The sequence below is a fragment of the Galeopterus variegatus genome, unplaced genomic scaffold (assembly GCF_000696425.1).
Source record: "Galeopterus variegatus unplaced genomic scaffold, G_variegatus-3.0.2 Scaffold3930, whole genome shotgun sequence".
Taxonomy (NCBI): domain Eukaryota; kingdom Metazoa; phylum Chordata; class Mammalia; order Dermoptera; family Cynocephalidae; genus Galeopterus; species Galeopterus variegatus.
The window spans coordinates 102379-119707 of NW_007730041.1; the positions used below are offsets into that span (position 1 = coordinate 102379).

The 17329-nt window shown below is 34.7% G+C and overlaps 1 protein-coding gene across 1 annotated transcript in view; it reads left to right on the forward strand.

Moving 5' to 3' along the window:
- LOC103601904 (gephyrin-like) overlaps positions 1-17329 on the forward strand; it is a gene marked incomplete at its 3' end in the record, with an annotated part of 167380 nt that overhangs the window by 82494 nt on the left and 67557 nt on the right. The window contains exon 8 of the mRNA XM_008586310.1: positions 16110-16244. Coding sequence (XP_008584532.1) covers positions 16110-16244 — 135 coding nt within the window. The remainder of the gene's footprint in view (positions 1-16109; positions 16245-17329) is intronic.

Below are 17329 nucleotides of genomic sequence, written 5' to 3' on the forward strand. Positions count from 1 at the left end.
GGGAGAGCATTGACAGTTCTCCAGGGACATTGTACAAAGTATACAATTTCTGAAATGTTTATATTTATGAAATTTTACTTATACAAACTTAACCAAGTGAAGGCTGGGCTTGTCTTTTGATATGACAGTTCTTTTTCTGTACTGAAAGAACAAATTTTTGTGATTTTGAGGGACATTCTGGGAAATGTCAAAGATGGTTTTAGATATCCTGAATTTTTTTTTAATTTGCTGTATGTTTAGGATCAAATTTAGAAATATTAGAGGAAGTTTGGACACTTAATTAAGATAGGATCATGGATGCCTGAGAAATAATTTTTGATTGTCTGTTTAATCAAACTGACAATGAAACATTTTTAAAGCATAAGCAATAACATAGTTGTTAAGAATTAGCTCTTTCATAGGTTAGGAACTTTTATTCTTTTTGCCTTAAATACTCAAGTACATAATAAAGTTAACTTATAGCACAGAAAATTATTCTGGTAAGACGTAGTACCTCTGCTAACTAGAGATTACATAGATTATAGGCACAAGCATATTAATCAGTAAACCAAGGTAGAAAACCCATCAAAATTAGGTGAACTTTGTTAACATTTTCATGCATTTTATAACTTATTTTCAGGCTCATATATTATAAATCAATGGAAATGAACTTTACTTTCTGAGTTTTATTCTTCACAATGTTCTTTCAAATATTCTGGAACAAACTGACACTTTACTGTAGGACTCCGTTTCTTTCTCATGCAATCTATAAGATGAAAGCTATCTTCATAATTTATGTTAACATACAATGTGTTAATCATTGCTTTCTTCAAATAAATGAATGCTTTAAATTTTTGCATTTTATTTCTAATTCAGTAAATATTGATAGTTATAACCCACATATACAAAAGCTTTTGAAGTCTTAAAATAAGTTTTAAGTGTGTGAAGGCATCAGGAGACCAAAAAGTCTGAGAGCCAATGCTTTAGGACAAAACTTTTTTTTCCCAAAAAAAACAAAAGCTTTTTTTTCTTTTACCATTTCTCTCTTGCCATTATTCCTAATGTTTTCTCTGCTACTCACACTAATTATAACTTTTAATGAAAGTGAGTAACTTTTATTTCACAGAGAAAACTTGGGGATGAATAATTAAGAACTATGTGACATACATGTATTTCAGTAGACAGCAAAGCTCATAAACATATAAAACAATTTTCTACAGCCATATATGATCCTCTCACTATTTATCAAAGTAGCAAAAAAGGACATGTCCATAAACATGACAAAAAACTCTGGAATCTATATAGCAAATAAAAACAAGATACAAAAGTATATAACCTTAAAATTATGATTAATAATCAATGCAACAAAAGAGAAAATAGATAAATTGTACCTCATTAAAATCAAAAACTATTTTTTTGTCAAAGGACACTATCAAGGAAGTGAAAAAAACAACCCACAAAATGAGAAAATATCTGCAAGTCATATGTCTGATAAAAAATTAATATCCAGAATATATCAAGAACTACTACAACTCAATAACGACAACAACAACAAAAAAAAAACGTTGCTCTACTCAAAAATAGAGAAGGGATTTGAATAGACATTTCTATAGAAAAGCTAATAAGGACATGAAAAGATGTTCAGCATCACTAGTCATTAGAGAACCTGCAAATCAAAATTATAATGAGACATTACTTCATACCCACTAGGATGGCTGTTATCCAAAAGAAAAAATAAAATATAAAGTGTTGGCAAGGATGTAGAGAAATTGGAAGTCTTCTGCATTGCTGGAGAGAATGTAAAATGGCGTTGCCAGTGTGAAAAACAGTTTGGTGGTTTCTCAAAAAGACAAACAATTCCACTTCTAGGTATATATCCAGAAGAGTTGAAAGCAGGGTCTATGTAGTACACCAAAGTTCATAGCAGCCTTATTCTCAATAAGCCAAAAGTAGAAGCAGACCAGATGTCCATTGATAGGTAAATGGATAAAGAAAATGTGTCATATGCATACAATGAAATATTATTTAGCCATAAGAAGAAATGAAGTTCTGATACATGCTACCACATAGATGAACTTTGGAAACATTATGCTGAGTGAAATAAGCCAGACACAAAAAGACAAATATTGTATGATTTCACTTACATGAGGTATGCAGAATAGTCAAATTCATATAGACAGAAAATAGGATAGAGGTTAACAGGTGCTGGGTGAAGGGGGAAATGTGGAGTTTTTGTTATGGATACAGAGTTTCTTTTTGGGATGGTGAAAAATTCTGGAAATGAATGTTGGTGATGTTTGCACATTATGAATGTACTTAATGCCATTGAGTTGTACACTTAAAAATGGTTAAAGTGTTAAAATTTATGTATATTTTACCACAAGAAAAAATTTTAATTATAATTAGTAATCCATGTTTCCTAATTTTATCTTATTTATTACTTAAGTACGTAATGATTATCCATTAATTAACTCAATATCAGTCCAAATTTAAGTTACCTAAAGATCAAGGAAACTGACACACTAAAAATGTAAGTACTGTTGAAATACAGTTTGTCAGAATAACAATTCAATTTGTTCAAATGAAAGTATATTTTTCACTATTCTAAGCATTATGTAGGAGTAATGTTAGCTTATTTAATCAGTAAGCCTGTATATATTTAGGGAAAACAACCCAAGAATAAGATGTATACTTGCATTATATTTAAAACTGATAAATTTTTAAAAGACACAGCTTTCTTAAACTAAAAGTATTAAGCTAGTCTTCTTTAACAAAGATTTACCTTAATTATGTGAACTTGGATTCTTAAAACATTATGAGATAGTTTCTACTAAGAGATTTTTTTTTTTGTAATTCTAGCATATTTAAAGTATTAAAAATTCATTTTCCTTATTTGGGGAAATTTTAGGAATAATTGACTTACATAAGTATTTATTTATTTCTACAAGTTAGTACAGAGCTCCTTTAATAGACAATATCGTTCCCAGGCCGGCCCCAAAGTAAAGTTCTATTAGCATTTATGATTCACCTCTGGCTGCCAAGAAAAGGCGCCTGCGAGCTTAAGCAAGTGCTAAAGAAGGGCACTTCTCCCGCAGTGCAGTTGACCTAGTTGTTAGCCAAATCCATTGGGTGTCTGAGTGGATGATCTCTAAAACTGTTAAGAATAATTTTTTTAATATAAAATCATAACTTTATTACAAATACCAAATGCATACATGTCAAAGTGTTATTTTAATCATTAAGTAATGAAGGAACCAGTAAGGTGTTACAGGTGGTTCACAGAAAAATTCTAAGAACACATATATAGGCAATGAGAATGCTGAAATGAATTTATAAATAGATACAAAACTTGGCAATTGTCTGCAGGACAGTCCATTGCTTGGTACAAAAGAATTATTTGAACAAAAGCCATTTGCATTACTATCAGTTTTTTGAACACATATATAGGCAATGAGAATGCTGAAATGAATTTATAAATAGATACAAAACTTGGCAGTTGTCTGCAGGACAGTCCATTGCTTGGTACAAAAGAATTATTTGAACAAAAGCCATTTGCATTACTATCAGTTTTTTACAACTTATGGTTGTAAAATAGCTCAAAGACAATTAACAGAGCAGATCATTCAAAATGGTCTACTACACATAACACCCAATATTTTTTGTCCATTTTAAAGTCTTTGGCAATTTTTTCTGACATATAAAAGGAGTACAGTGATGCATTGATATTTACAAGCAAAAATAAAATTTTTATTCCTGATGTTCACTTGCCTAATGTGCCTTTTAAGAAAATTTTATTGATATATAATAATTGTACATATATAATTGATATATAATATTTATGGGGTACATGTGTTAATTTGACACATGTTTGTAATGTGTAATGATCAAATCAGGGTAACTGGGTTATCTATCACCTCATAAATTTATAATTTATTTGTGTGGAGAGCATTCTTTTCTAGATAGTAATCTTTGTGAAAAACTTATAAAAACATTTATTAGTCCAAATAATAGTGAATGCTAATTAATTATGCACACAAAAGTTATAAATATGCAATATTATCCAAAGGTCAATGCTAGGAAAAAACCATTGGCATTCTAACAAGTCTATCTATTTACAACTATAGCAGTGATATAAAAACTTCTTGGCATTTCTGATTAAAATATTGAGAAAGTCAGTCATGTATTCTTGAAGATAATATAGCCTTCCATAAAATCCTGCTAAGTGGTATCCAAATGAGTAGAAACAAACAAAAAACAGTTTAAACAATAAAAAAGCACATAGGAATTACATAATAAATAAAAAGCAATAAATTATGCAATAATTATTGTATGTTCCTAATGTGCTGACACTAATAGATATATATCATTCTGCTAGATGCTGTGAGTTTTTAAATGATTTTGTATGACCTGGGCCCTGCCTTTGAGGAATTCACAATGTAATATAAGAGAAAATATATTGTTAAGTGAGCCAGTTTTATAAGTGTGTTATAACTTATTCTAATAAGATGAAAAAGTAGTCTGCTACTCTAAATCCCATTTTAAGAAATCCTATGAGATTTATAAACAGCTCTTTGGATTCACTGGCATGATAAATTTCCAGGGAACAGCCTGGTCTAATCCACCATCACATTTCACCTTAATTATTTCAGTGGCTGGCCTCATCAGTTTCAACCTTTCCTCTCCTCCATTCACTCTTCACCTCACAGCCACAGTTAACTTTTTAAAAAATAAAGTAAATCACGTCTTTTCTCTACTTGAAACCTTCAGTGGACTCTCATTGCAGTTAGAATAAAACCAAAACTCCTTGACATGTTCTGTCAGACTCTACATGATTTGGTTCCTCTCTACTTTTTTATAGGCCCTTCTCTTACCATTCATCTCCCTTTCCCTATTGCTTACTAAGCTCTATGTAGCTTTATCTTTCCTCAGGAAACATGCTGTCCCCACTACTTAACACGTTCCAACCTCATTCTGCCTGGATAACTACAATGCATTCTTTTGTTCCAGTTTCTCTCTTTCTCACAGAAAAACTTCTCTAATCCTCACTCCCTCCATCCCCTTTAAATTATGCCTGCAATTATTCTCTCTCATAGCACCTTGTTCTTTTCCTTTATAGATAGCACTTATAATTTATAATTATATACTTATTTATGTGTTTATTTTCTGAATATAAATGTGGACTGTAAGATCCATGAAGATAAGGATCACATTTCTTTTGTTCATGGGATCTGTCTAGCACAGGTTGAAACATATTATAAACTGTATAAATATTTGTGAAATATGCTGCATCATTCATCTCTAAGGAGTAGAAGTTTACTAAGTTCCCCTTACTGATGTAAAAAACAAAGATATATTATAGCAATGCCCATGATGTATTTTTTAAATTCTTCCATGAAATAGACAAGTAATCACCATATTCTGTTCCTACAGTAAGCCAATATATTGACTATAGTAATAAAGATAATAGATATTTTTTATATGCTAACTAAATAGCAGACACTATTCTGTGTGTTTTATATGTACCATAGGCAATTGATACTGGAATGCAAGTATCAGCAAAATTATGCCTTTTTATTTTTCTAAAAGGCAAATTTATATGGGCAAACAAATGATAATAAGTACTGATCACTGCCATTGAGAGCAACAAAACTTCTGAAATTTTTAAAGCAATGGGAGAATAATTTTAAGTATTCCTTGTAAAAACATAAATTCAAAACATTTAAGTTTTTAAGTTTAGAAAAAAAAAATCTCTTACAGTCATACCTCCATGTTTGCTGTCTAAACAAAACCATAAAGTATAGTTTTTTTTATAAATATGAGTTATAAGTTCTTTTGGATTTTTTATATCATCAATTATCATCTAAATTAGGTCTACATATTCGTTCCTGTTTATTTTATTTTGTTGGATTTAGCCCATCTGTCTATAAGGAGATCTTTTTTTTAACTTTATATTCAGCCATTTGGTATATTACCCATATTTTCTAGCTTCTGTCACCTGCAGATATGTTAAGCATGCTTTCATTCAAGTCACTGTTAAAACTTTGTTTTGAGGCCATTTCGCATACTACAAAAACCCTTTTGGTTGTCATTGCTTAACTAGCTAAAATATACTTCTATTCTAGCCCATCAAGACCTGCTTTCTCTATCATGTCCACAAGGATCATATGTGTGCTTTATTAAATACCTTACTGAACTCAAGATACACTAGTTTGACAGCTTTGTTTAGTGAAATTTCCAAAGTACATAATCCGTAGCCTCCGACAGTCAGTATTAGAAACTCTGAGAATATACATGATGCATATCTTCTGAAAGAACCCACTTAGGTATTCATATGTAATCCATCTTTATTAGTTTAGATTCTATATCCCACACTTGAATGTCCAGTAGGATATTTAGAAAATGTAACCTACCTTAAAGGTCTCTACACAAAGAAGTTGCTAGGAAAGGATATACACACATTTTGGGGCTGGCCAATAAGCTGAACAGGACTCCAAAAACCTCTACAGTAAAGACTAAAAAATTGTGGCTGTTGAAGCTGTGTTCTTTTGAACATGGCTGCTTTAGGAGACTCATTCCAGTTCTTGTAAATTTGCTCACTAGCTACCAAAATTAAATCCAAATAAAAGAATGTTTCTGTCGTACATTCTTGCAACTTTTCTGTAAGTTTAAACATTTTTTAACAACAAAAAAATTTTGATGTGGCAAAAATAATGATTAGATAGGAAATAATGATTAGAAGGAAATGAATGCTCATTTGTGAACCTTCTTGGCATCAAATATAAATTTGTGTGTTTACTTTATTGGTTTTCATATTGGCATTTCAAAACACTACAATGTTCAAAAGAGAAAATAATATTTTGGCTGTGTATTCTCATTTGATAATATAACTCTCCATTTCTTCTTTTCAAAGAATCTGCCCAATCAACCAAGTTAGCTTTAGGCCAGAAAAGCAACATAGGAAGAGAATCAGCACAGTTCCTAGGAAACTCCCATTACAATTTCCCTTAATGAGGAAAAATTTTTTGTTTAATAATTTGCAGTTGAAATTACAGTGAGTATCTACAAAGGGTTTAAGATAACTGAGACAAATAGTTTTCTCCATACTGCAACTGCATAAGATAATAGGAATACAGATTAGTTCTCTAAAAGTAGAAATGTTGTTTCTTTTGGAAGTGATTTGGCATTTCTCCTTCTCATTTGTGCTGTCTTAATCCTCTACAAATTCTGCTTACTCTAGGTGGAGCCTCACTACTCCTTGGCAACCTTTGCTTCATCTCTCTCATTATCTCCCTTATAAACGTTGCCAAATTGCACTTTTCAGACCTTTGCTCTTCACTCCTCCTTTTTTCCTCTATTCTCTCGTCTTGATTCTTATTATATTAAAGTAAGGGCCATCAAGGCTAAACATCTGTTCTGTTTAAAACTATTTTCCTGCGTTAATACTTTGTTCCATTCCTTCTATCTCAAAAACAGTTCATAATTCTCAAAAGTCAATGGCTGCTTCTACTTCCTTATTATAAGGAAACGATTAAGTATTAATTTTGTGGCACCCATATCGAATATCAATTAACTATAAAGGTGAGGCAAGAATGTTTATTTCTAGATTCTCAATTTTATTCTATTGATCTATCTATGTCAGCCCTTATGTCAGTACCACACTCTTGCTTACATAGCTTTGAAGGTAGTTTTAAAATCAGGAAATGTGAATCTTCCAACTTTCTTTTTTTCTTTTCAAGATTGTTTTGGATATTTAAGGTTCTTTGAGATTACATATGAATTTTATGATGGGTTTTTCTGTTTCTGCAAAAAGCACCATTGGGATTTAATAGGGATTGCATCGAATTCTTTTGAGTTGTATTGCCATCTTAACACTATTGTCTTCCAGTCCATTAACACAAATTACTATCAGCAATGCTTTGTAATTTTTTATGTGTAAGTATAGCACCTCATTGATTAAATTTATTCTGAGTATTTTATTCTCCTTGATGCTATTGTAAATGGAACTGTTTTCTTAATTTTCTTTTTGAATTTTTCAGTGTTGGCATATAGAAATATAACTGATTTTTCTGTGTTCTCTGCGTATCCTTAACTTTGCTGAATTTGTTTACTAACTTTAACTAATAGTTCTTTTTGTGAATTCTTTAGGATTTTACATATATATAATCATGTCATCTATGAAGAGAGATAGTTTTACTTCTTCTTTTCCAATTTGGACACATTTTATTTCTTTTTCTTGTGTAGTTGCCCTGCCTAGAACTTCCCAGTACAATGTTGAAAAAGTGGCAAGAGCAGACATCCTTCTTTCTAATCTTAAGGGGAAGCTTTCAGTCTTTCATCATTAAGTAGGACATTAGCTGTGGGTTTTTCATAGATGCCTTTGTTAAGTTGACAAGATTACCTTCTATTCCTAGTTTTCTGAGTGTTTTTATCATGAAGGGGTGTTCTGTTTTGTCAGATGTTTTTTCTACATTGATTGAGAGTATCATTTGATTTTCGTGGGGTTTTTTTTTCGTTCTGTTAACATGGTGTATTACATTGATTTTCTAATGTCAAACCATCCTTACATTTCTGGAATAAATCTCATTTAGTTTTGGTGTATCATCTTTTTAATATATGATTAGATTTGGTTTTCTAGTATTTTCCTGAGGATTTTTACACCTGTATTCATAAAGGATTTTGGTCCTTAGTTTTCTTTTTCCACATTGTGTTTGTCTGTCATTAGTGTCAGGGTAATACCGGCCCTGTAAAATGAGTTAGGAATTGTTCCCTCCTTTTATGTTTTGTGGAAGAGTTGATGAAGGATTTGTTTTAATTCTTCTGTAAACATCTGATAGAATTCTGTAAACATCTGATAGAACTCCATCTGAAGCCATCTGGTCCTGGGTTTTTCCTTATTGAAAGTACTTTTGACTACTGATTCAATCTTTTTCTACTAGTTATACTTCTATTTGGATTTTCTATTTCTTCTTAGTCAGGCACAGAAAGAGAAATACCACATGTTCTCACTTATTGGTGGGAGCTAAAAATAAATGAATAAACTCACACACACACACACACACACACACACACACACAAACGGGGGGGGAAGAAGACATAACAACTACAATTTTTTTGAAGTTGTTACAACAAGCAAACAGAAAGGACATTGTTGGAAGGGAGTGGGGAGAGGGAGGTGGGAGGGAGGTTTTGGTAATGGGCCACAATAATCACCCACATTGTATATTGGCAAAATAAAATTAAGAAGAAAAAAAAATTAATTTTGATAATTTATGTGTTTCTAAAAATTTGTCCATTTCATCTAGGTTATTCAATTTGTTGGCAAGCAGTTGTTCATAGTATTCTCTTATCACTTTTATTTCTGTAAGATCAGTAGTAATGTCACCACTTTCATTCCTGATTTTAGTAAATTGAGTCTTCTCTCTTTTTTTCTTGGTCTGTCTACTTAAAGATTTGTTCGTTTTTTTAATCGTTTTAAAGAACCAGCTTCAGTTTTCATGATTCTTTCTATTTTTTTCTGTTCTCTATATTTTTTATCTCTATTTTAATATTTATTACTTTCTTTTGTTTGCTTTGGGTTTAGTGTAAGCTTCTTTTTCTAGTTTCTTTTGTTTCTGTTTCTCTCCCCCGTCCCTCCTTCCCTCCCTCTCTCTCCCTCTCTCTCTCCCACTTTCTTTTCTTTTCTTTTCTTTTCTTTAATTTTCTTTTTGCATGTGGCTGGTACAGAAATCTGAACCCTTGACCTTGATGTTATCAGCACCACACTCAACCAAGTGAGCTAACCATCCAGCCACTTTTTTGGTTTCTTAAGGTGGAAGGTTAGATATTGATTTGAAATATTTCTTTTTTTTTAAAGTAGCTGTTTATGGTTATTTATATATTGCCCTCTAAGCACTGTTTTTGCTGTATCCCATGAGTTTTTTGTGTATTGTGTTTTTATTTTCGTTCATTTCAAATTATTTTCTAGGTTCCCTTGTGATTTCTTCTTTGACTCATTAGTTGTTTAAGAATGTGTTTAATTTCCACATATTTTTAAATTTCCCAAATTTCTTTCTGTTATTTACTTTTAATTTCCTTTCATTATAGTCAGAGAAAATACATTGCAAGATTTCAGTCTTTTTAAATTTAGTGACTAATGTTCCATGTTCACTGTAGAAAAATGTATATTCTGTTGTTGTAGGGTAGAGTGTTCTCTAGATGGCTGTTAGATCAAGTTGGTATATAATGTTCAGGTCTTCTACTTTACTTGTTCCTCTGGCTAGTTATTCAAATCATTAATGAAAGTGGGATATTGAAGCCTCCCACTGTTATTATTGAATTTTTCTCTCTTTAATACTGTCATTTTTTGCTTCATGTATTTGTTTACAGTTATTATATCTTAGTAATGAACTGACCTTTTTATCATTATGTCACATCTTTCTTTGTCTCTTGTCAAAGTGTTAGTTTTAAAATCTATTTTGTCTGATGTTACTATAGCCTCTTCAGCTCTCTTTTGGTTACTGTTTGCATGGAATATCTTTTTCCATTCTATCACTTTCAACCTATTTATGTCTTTGGATCTAATGTGATTCTCTTGTAGACAGCATATAGTTGGATCATGTTTTGGTTTTGGTTTTGGTTTTTTAAAATTCATTCTTCCAGTTTCTGTTTTTTTCATTGAATAGTTTAATCTAGTTACATTTAATGTCATTACTGATAAGGAAGGATTTTTTCCATTTTGCTATTTGTTTACTATATGTGTTATATCTTTTTTGTTCCTCATTTCCTTCATTACTTCCTTTTTTCATAGATAGATATTTTCTAGTGTATCATTTTAATTCCCCTCTTTTCTTTTACTAAATATTTTTTAGATATTTTTTAGTAGTTACCCTGGGCATTAAAATTAACATCTTAGTTTATAAAAATCTAGTTTGTATTAATACCACCTTAATTTCGATATTATGCAAAGACTTCACTCTATCTCCCCTGCTTAGTTGTTATTTTTATAAATTACTTATACATTTTATGCTCATAAACATAGATTTGTAATTCTTGTTTATGTAGTATCTTTTAAGTCAACTAGAAAAAAGAAGATTTACACCCAAAATATACGTTAATGCTAACTTTTATATGTACCTATGTAGAATACTTTATTTACCTATGTAGCATTCTTTATTTCATCATGTGAGTTCTAATTACCATCCTTTCATTGTAGCCTGAAGGACTCTCTTTAGCATTTAGTGTAGGTGAGGTCCACTAGCAATGAACTCTCTCAGTTTTTGTTTATCATAGAGTGTCTTAATTTTTTCTTCATTTTTGAAGTATAGTTTTGGCGGATATAGAATTCTTGGTTGACAGACTTTTTTTCTTTCAGCATTTTGAATATGTCATCCCACTGCCTTTTGGTTTCCATGGTTTCTGTCGAGAAATTAATAGTTAATCTTTCTGAACATCAGGATTCTCTCTTTCTCTTTATTACATGTGACAGTTTGATTATAATATGTCTTGGTGTCAGTTGTCTTGTGTTTATCCTACTGGTTGTTGAGCTTCTTATGTACATTTATGTCTTTCATCAAATTTGGGAAGTTTTCAGGCTTATTTCCTCAAATAATCTCTTTCCCTCTTTCTCTCCTCTCCTTCTGAGACCACCATTATGCATATCTTGGTACACTTAATGGTATCCCACGATTTCTTAAGCTCTTGGGTTTTTTTTTTTTTCTTTCTTTTTTCTTTCTGCTCCTCAGACTGAATAATCTCAGTTGACTTATCTTCAACTTCACTCATTATTTTCTTCTACCTGCTCAATTCTGCTGTTGAACTCTTGTAATAAATTTTTTATTTCAGACATAATTTTCAACTTTAGAATTTTTGTTTGTTACTGTTTGTGATTTCTAACTCTTTATTGATATTCCCTGCTGGTGAAACTTCACTCCCATGCTTGCCTTTATTTTTTTTGTTCATGGTTTCCTTTTGCTCTTTGAGCACATTTGAAATAGTTGATTTAAAATATTTGCCTAAGCCCAATGTCTGAGCTTTCTCTGGGACAGTTTCTATATCTATTTTTTTTTTTTTTCCTTTTCCTGTGTGTGGTCCATACTGTCCTGTTTCTTTGCATTCTTTATCATTTTTTATTGAAAATTGGACATTTTAAATATTATAAGTGGCAACTGTGGAAATCAAATTCTCACCCCTCCTTGGGGTTTTTTTGTTGTTGCTTGTTGTAGGGTTTTTTTGGTTGTTTTTTAATAACTTTCCTGAGCTACTTTTATCAAATCTGTATTCTTTTTTGTACGTAGCCACCAAAGTTTCTGTTCTGTTAGCTTAGCAGTCAGCTAGTGATTCAACAAATATTTCCTTAAATGCCTTAAAAAAAAAAAAAGAAAATCTCGCATTCTTTTCAGATGAGCTCTTCATATATTCTGGATCACACCTTCAACATTCAGTCAAGTAGTTTACAACTCTGCCTTGGCCTTTACTTCCTGCTTGTTTAGAGCCTGAAGGTTATTCACAGTTGAGAGAATAGGGCCTTTTCAGGTCTTTTCTGAGGATGCACCCAGCCCTGGGCATATGTATGACTTTCTAGATTCCCAGGAATATGTGAGAGCTTTTCAAAGCCCTTATGCCTGAAAGCATATCATTCCGTAGCCGTTCCTCCTAGTTTTTCAGTTTATCTCTTGTTTGTCCTATTGTCACATGCCCAGATGACAGTAACTAATATATTTGCCTTTAAATGTATGAGTAAACACTACCCCTTGAGTAGTTGCCTCAACCCTGGAAGAGTTCTAAATTAGGTGAAATAAAGGCAAGCCTTTGAGTATGCCCTTCGGTAAGCCACCACACATGTCAAAATGAACAACCACAATTCTTCGAGAGTAAGGTTTATTCTCCCTCCAGTACTACAAATCTGTGCTGGGAATGTAGGCTGTTGTCTTCAGGGTCACCTTTTTTGTTTTTCTTGAGCAAGCATTCTCTTAGCTATTACAAACTTTCGATTAGTTTCTACAGTTCTGGTGAAGTTGATTCTGACAGTTTCTTTCCTCCTTTCTTTTCAGTTCTCCTGCTTTAGTGGAGAGAGAGAATTTTGTAGTTCCTTATTCTGACATTTTCACTGATGTCATTCAGGAAAGATTCACTTTACAACACAGAAACCACTAACCATAAAGGAAAATATTGATAGATTTAACTACATTAAAATTAAAAGGTTCTGTTTTAAAAAGACACAATGAAGTAAAGTGAAAGACAAGCTGCAAAGTAAGAATAAGTATTTATACCTTGGACAACTGGTAAAGGACTAGTTGTCCAGAATAGATACAGAAATCTAACAATTCAATAAGAAAAGAACAACCCCAATAATGGAAAAATTGGGCAAAAGATTTGAAGAGGGATTTCTCAAAAGAGAAAGTCTAAGTGGCTGATAAATGTATGAAAAGGTATTCACTCTCATAAACAATGAGGAAAAGAGAAAACAAAACCACATGAGATATTGTTACATGCTCAACAGATTTTTAAAAATTAGTAATACTGACAATACTAGGTAGGATTAAGTGGTAGAATAAGAGGAACTGTAAAAAGAGAGCAAGAAGGCCAGTTAGAAGGATCCAGAGCTCGTCTCTTGTACAGACAGAAAATGCTTAAAATACGCAACTATATATGGACAAAAATAACGAACAAAGCTGGCACACATCACAGGACTAGCAGCGAAGCTGGTCAGTGCAGAAGCAGGATAGCCACATAGAGAATAGAAGAAAATTTCTGGCCTCCACCACCCCATCCCGCAACTGGGAACAGGAAGAACCCAGAATAATTTTTGCCTACAGAAGATAGGTGAGCAAGCACAGTACCTTGGGTCAGTGGTCCAAACCACAGAGGAATTGCAGTGCTCTTGCAGGCTGCACCCAGTGTGAGAATTGCTGGGAGCCCATACAGCTGCATTGATCTGGAGAAGGAGTTCACACTGAGCTGCCACTACCCCCCAGGGCCCAGGTAGCTGCAGCAGTGGCCACTTTGGGATCAGACCCAATACCTAAGCACATTTTGCTTTGGGGCCCAATGGCCCCAGTGGTTTGACAACCGTGAGGACCCATCACTGCACCAGGTTGACTACACCTGAGTCCATGCAGTGCCCTGTGCCCCAGGAACAGGCAGTCTAATGCAGCGAGGGGGCCACCCTCAGAACAGAATGGATCTGTGCATGTATTTTCTATAGCCAGAAGGCCAAACAATTGGCACCTTTGGCCTCTACTGGCAGCATCACCCTCTTTGGTGAAGTGCCCTTGCAATTCTCACAGCTGTGAGGAGACCCTCTGTGGCCCTAGTAGACATGCATTGACCTGTGCACCACAGCAGGGAGGCGTTGGAGGACCTGCACACCTCCCTCAGGGAACACAGACCAGAGCAGCACCAGTGAGCCCACCCAGGGCTGCCCACCCCAGCAAGGGGGCTGCAGAGGGACCCAGAATCTCTCTTAAGGGCATAGGGGCGTGCACTCCCCAGTGCTGAAGAGCCGACCAATCAGGGCCTACTGCCACTGGCCCTGCTTTCTTTAGCGAAGCACCATTACAACTCTCACAGCCATGCTGAGTCATCACTTGGCTTAAGCAGACCCACAGTCTTGGGGAGGCTGTGGAGATACCGCTGGCCTCTCTCAGGAGCAGAAACCACTACCTACAACATCTGTAATCCCACCTACAGCTGCCAACCCCTGTAGGAGGGTTGCAGAGAGACCCAGTATCTCCCTTGGGGGCACAGCAGCCTTCCAACAGACCCAGCAGCCTTGCATTGAGCAGCCTACCCCAGCTGAGGAGCTCCAGAGTGACCCAGTGCCTCTCTTGGGGTCATGGGGACCTGCCCACAACTGCAGCAGCCTCACCCAGAGTGGCCCACTTTAGTCAAGCAACTGCAGAGAACCCTAGCATCTCTCTTGGGGGTACAGGGTCCTGCACACAACCACAGCAACCTTACTCAGAGTCGCCAGTGCTGTAGAGAGACCCAACATCTCTCTTGGGGGCACAGGGTCCTCGTCATGACAATAACAGCCTCACCAAAGAGTGGCCACTCCAGCTAAACAGCTACAGAGGGTGCCAGCACCCTTCTTGGGGGCAAATGGTCCCACCCAAAACTGCTCCCACCTTGCCCAGGGTGGCCCACTCCAACAGTGGTGCTGCAGAGCAAACTAATGTCCATCTGCAGAGTACAGCATCCCACTCACAAACCCAGTGACCTGAGAGCAGTCCACTTCAACAGTGAAACTGCACAGCACCCCAGCATCTCTCTTGGGAGCATAAGGTCCTACCCACAGCCCCAACAACTTTTCCCGGTGTCAACCACTTCAGCTGCAGAGCACCCCAACACCTCTTTTGTGGGATAGTGTACTTAATTACGTAGTTGAGGAAAGTTTAATAAGGACCTATAGCATTTACAAAGTTTTGGGCAGATTTTAGGGAAAGCAGCAAGACGTCATGGAGTATCCTGTAATTAGTAACACTGGGAACCATTGATACTCCTAGTCCTAATGGGGCAAAGAGGAATGCTATTGGAATCCAGAGAAAGAGCTGTAGGCAGGAACCAGCAGTATGACAATAGCTGTGATCTGGAATTGAAGGACACCGTCAGCCTGTGGTGACTGGTAGTGAGAGAGCCAGGGGAATAAATACCAGACCCTACTTTCTACAACCTTCAGTCTCCTGCCAGTGCCTCCCACTGAATGAACCCAACTGGAAGCCAGAGAATGCAAAATAGCTTGTTAATATTGTCCATACAGGTCAGCTTAGAGCAGAGAGGGTGAGGAAGGTTGGAGAATGAATCTGAAAAGGAAATGAAAAGTATCTAGGAATTAAATAACTTGCTCAAGATTTCAAACTATTAAATGGCAGAGTCAATATATGAATGCCAAACACTCTATGCCTAACCACAGTGCTATACTGCCTCTCATGTAAAAAAAAAAGTTTTGTGAAATATTTGCCAGGGAAAATATTTTAAATCTGAAAGTTTCCACCCTACCCCAAACTGTTGCATACATTTATACCTAACAGTAAGTGACACCAAATATGTGAGAGCTGAACAGCAAAGAATGCCAAAAAAAAGTTAGGCATGAGTATTGATTTTATATGTTGGCATTTTCAGAATATTATACCGCAGTTGTTTCCCTTATTCAGATTCCAGACTCCATCATCTCTCGTGGCGTTCAGGTGCTCCCACGAGACACAGCCTCCCTTAGCACTACTCCTTCAGAATCGCCTCGTGCTCAGGCTACATCTCGCCTTTCTACAGCTTCCTGCCCAACACCAAAAGTAAGTACAGTTCCTTGGCACCTTACACCTACTCTACTATGGAAATCTTGGAAAACTAACTAATATTTCCCTCTGCTGGTTAAGGTTGGATTGCATGCAACATAATGCTATGAAAAATAAATAGAATGTAGTAAAATAGTTACCACCCATTGTTTCACAAATTATGTTGTTAGGCTGATAGTAGGACAATAGAGATTTCATGCGAAGTGTCTAGTCCATCACAATTAAGGGTATCACTTTCTGTAGCTTCTAATTTTTTGTTGTAGACGTTATTTTTGAGTATTCTCATCAATATAGATGTAAAGTTTTTTGTTTATATTGAAAATGAATGTATTTTGGGCCAATAAACACCAAGATTAACAAAATACTGTCACCAAAGGAATTTTATTTTTAACTTATGCAGGCTGGGGTGGCTCCCTGCTCTATCATTCCAAATTTTTTCAAATATATTCAACTTGGAATGTTGCTGCCTAATATTTGGAAACAAATCTAAATTTATTAGAAAGAAAGTTTTAATGCCAACCTTTGGGGGACAGAGGGAGTTTCTTAGTCTTCATTTTTTATAATCTATCACTGAGTCGTGGGGGATTTGGGGGAAAGTGTGGACAATTATTTACTGCCTCATATCTTTGCGTATATGATAAATTAACTAGAAAACTTAATTATTGCTGGGACAGCTTCCTCCTGGAATTTCCCTTCCCTGGTTAAGTTAGTCATTTGTACGTTCAAGTTCTCTATGTGATGGATTCAATATTGGTGTCAAAAGATTAATAGTAGTATTCCTTCTTATTTAATAAGCATGCTGTTAGTTATCAGGCTACACACTAAATTTATTCTAGTGATCTGACAGTTAATTTTTTGAACTGTGCCTTTTTTTCTGTCATCACATTTAAAGACCTATGTAGCTGTCTTCCTAATTCCAACTTTTCTATCAGTTTTATGAATGTTATCAATTACATTTGACTAGAAGTGATCTCAAATGATTCTTGATATGGGTAGTGCAGTTTGTTTTAAATTACATGGGACAGCTTTCTCAGCAAAGTCTTCAGAGTGTTGCTGTTGTATATCATTGTTTTTAGATAAGA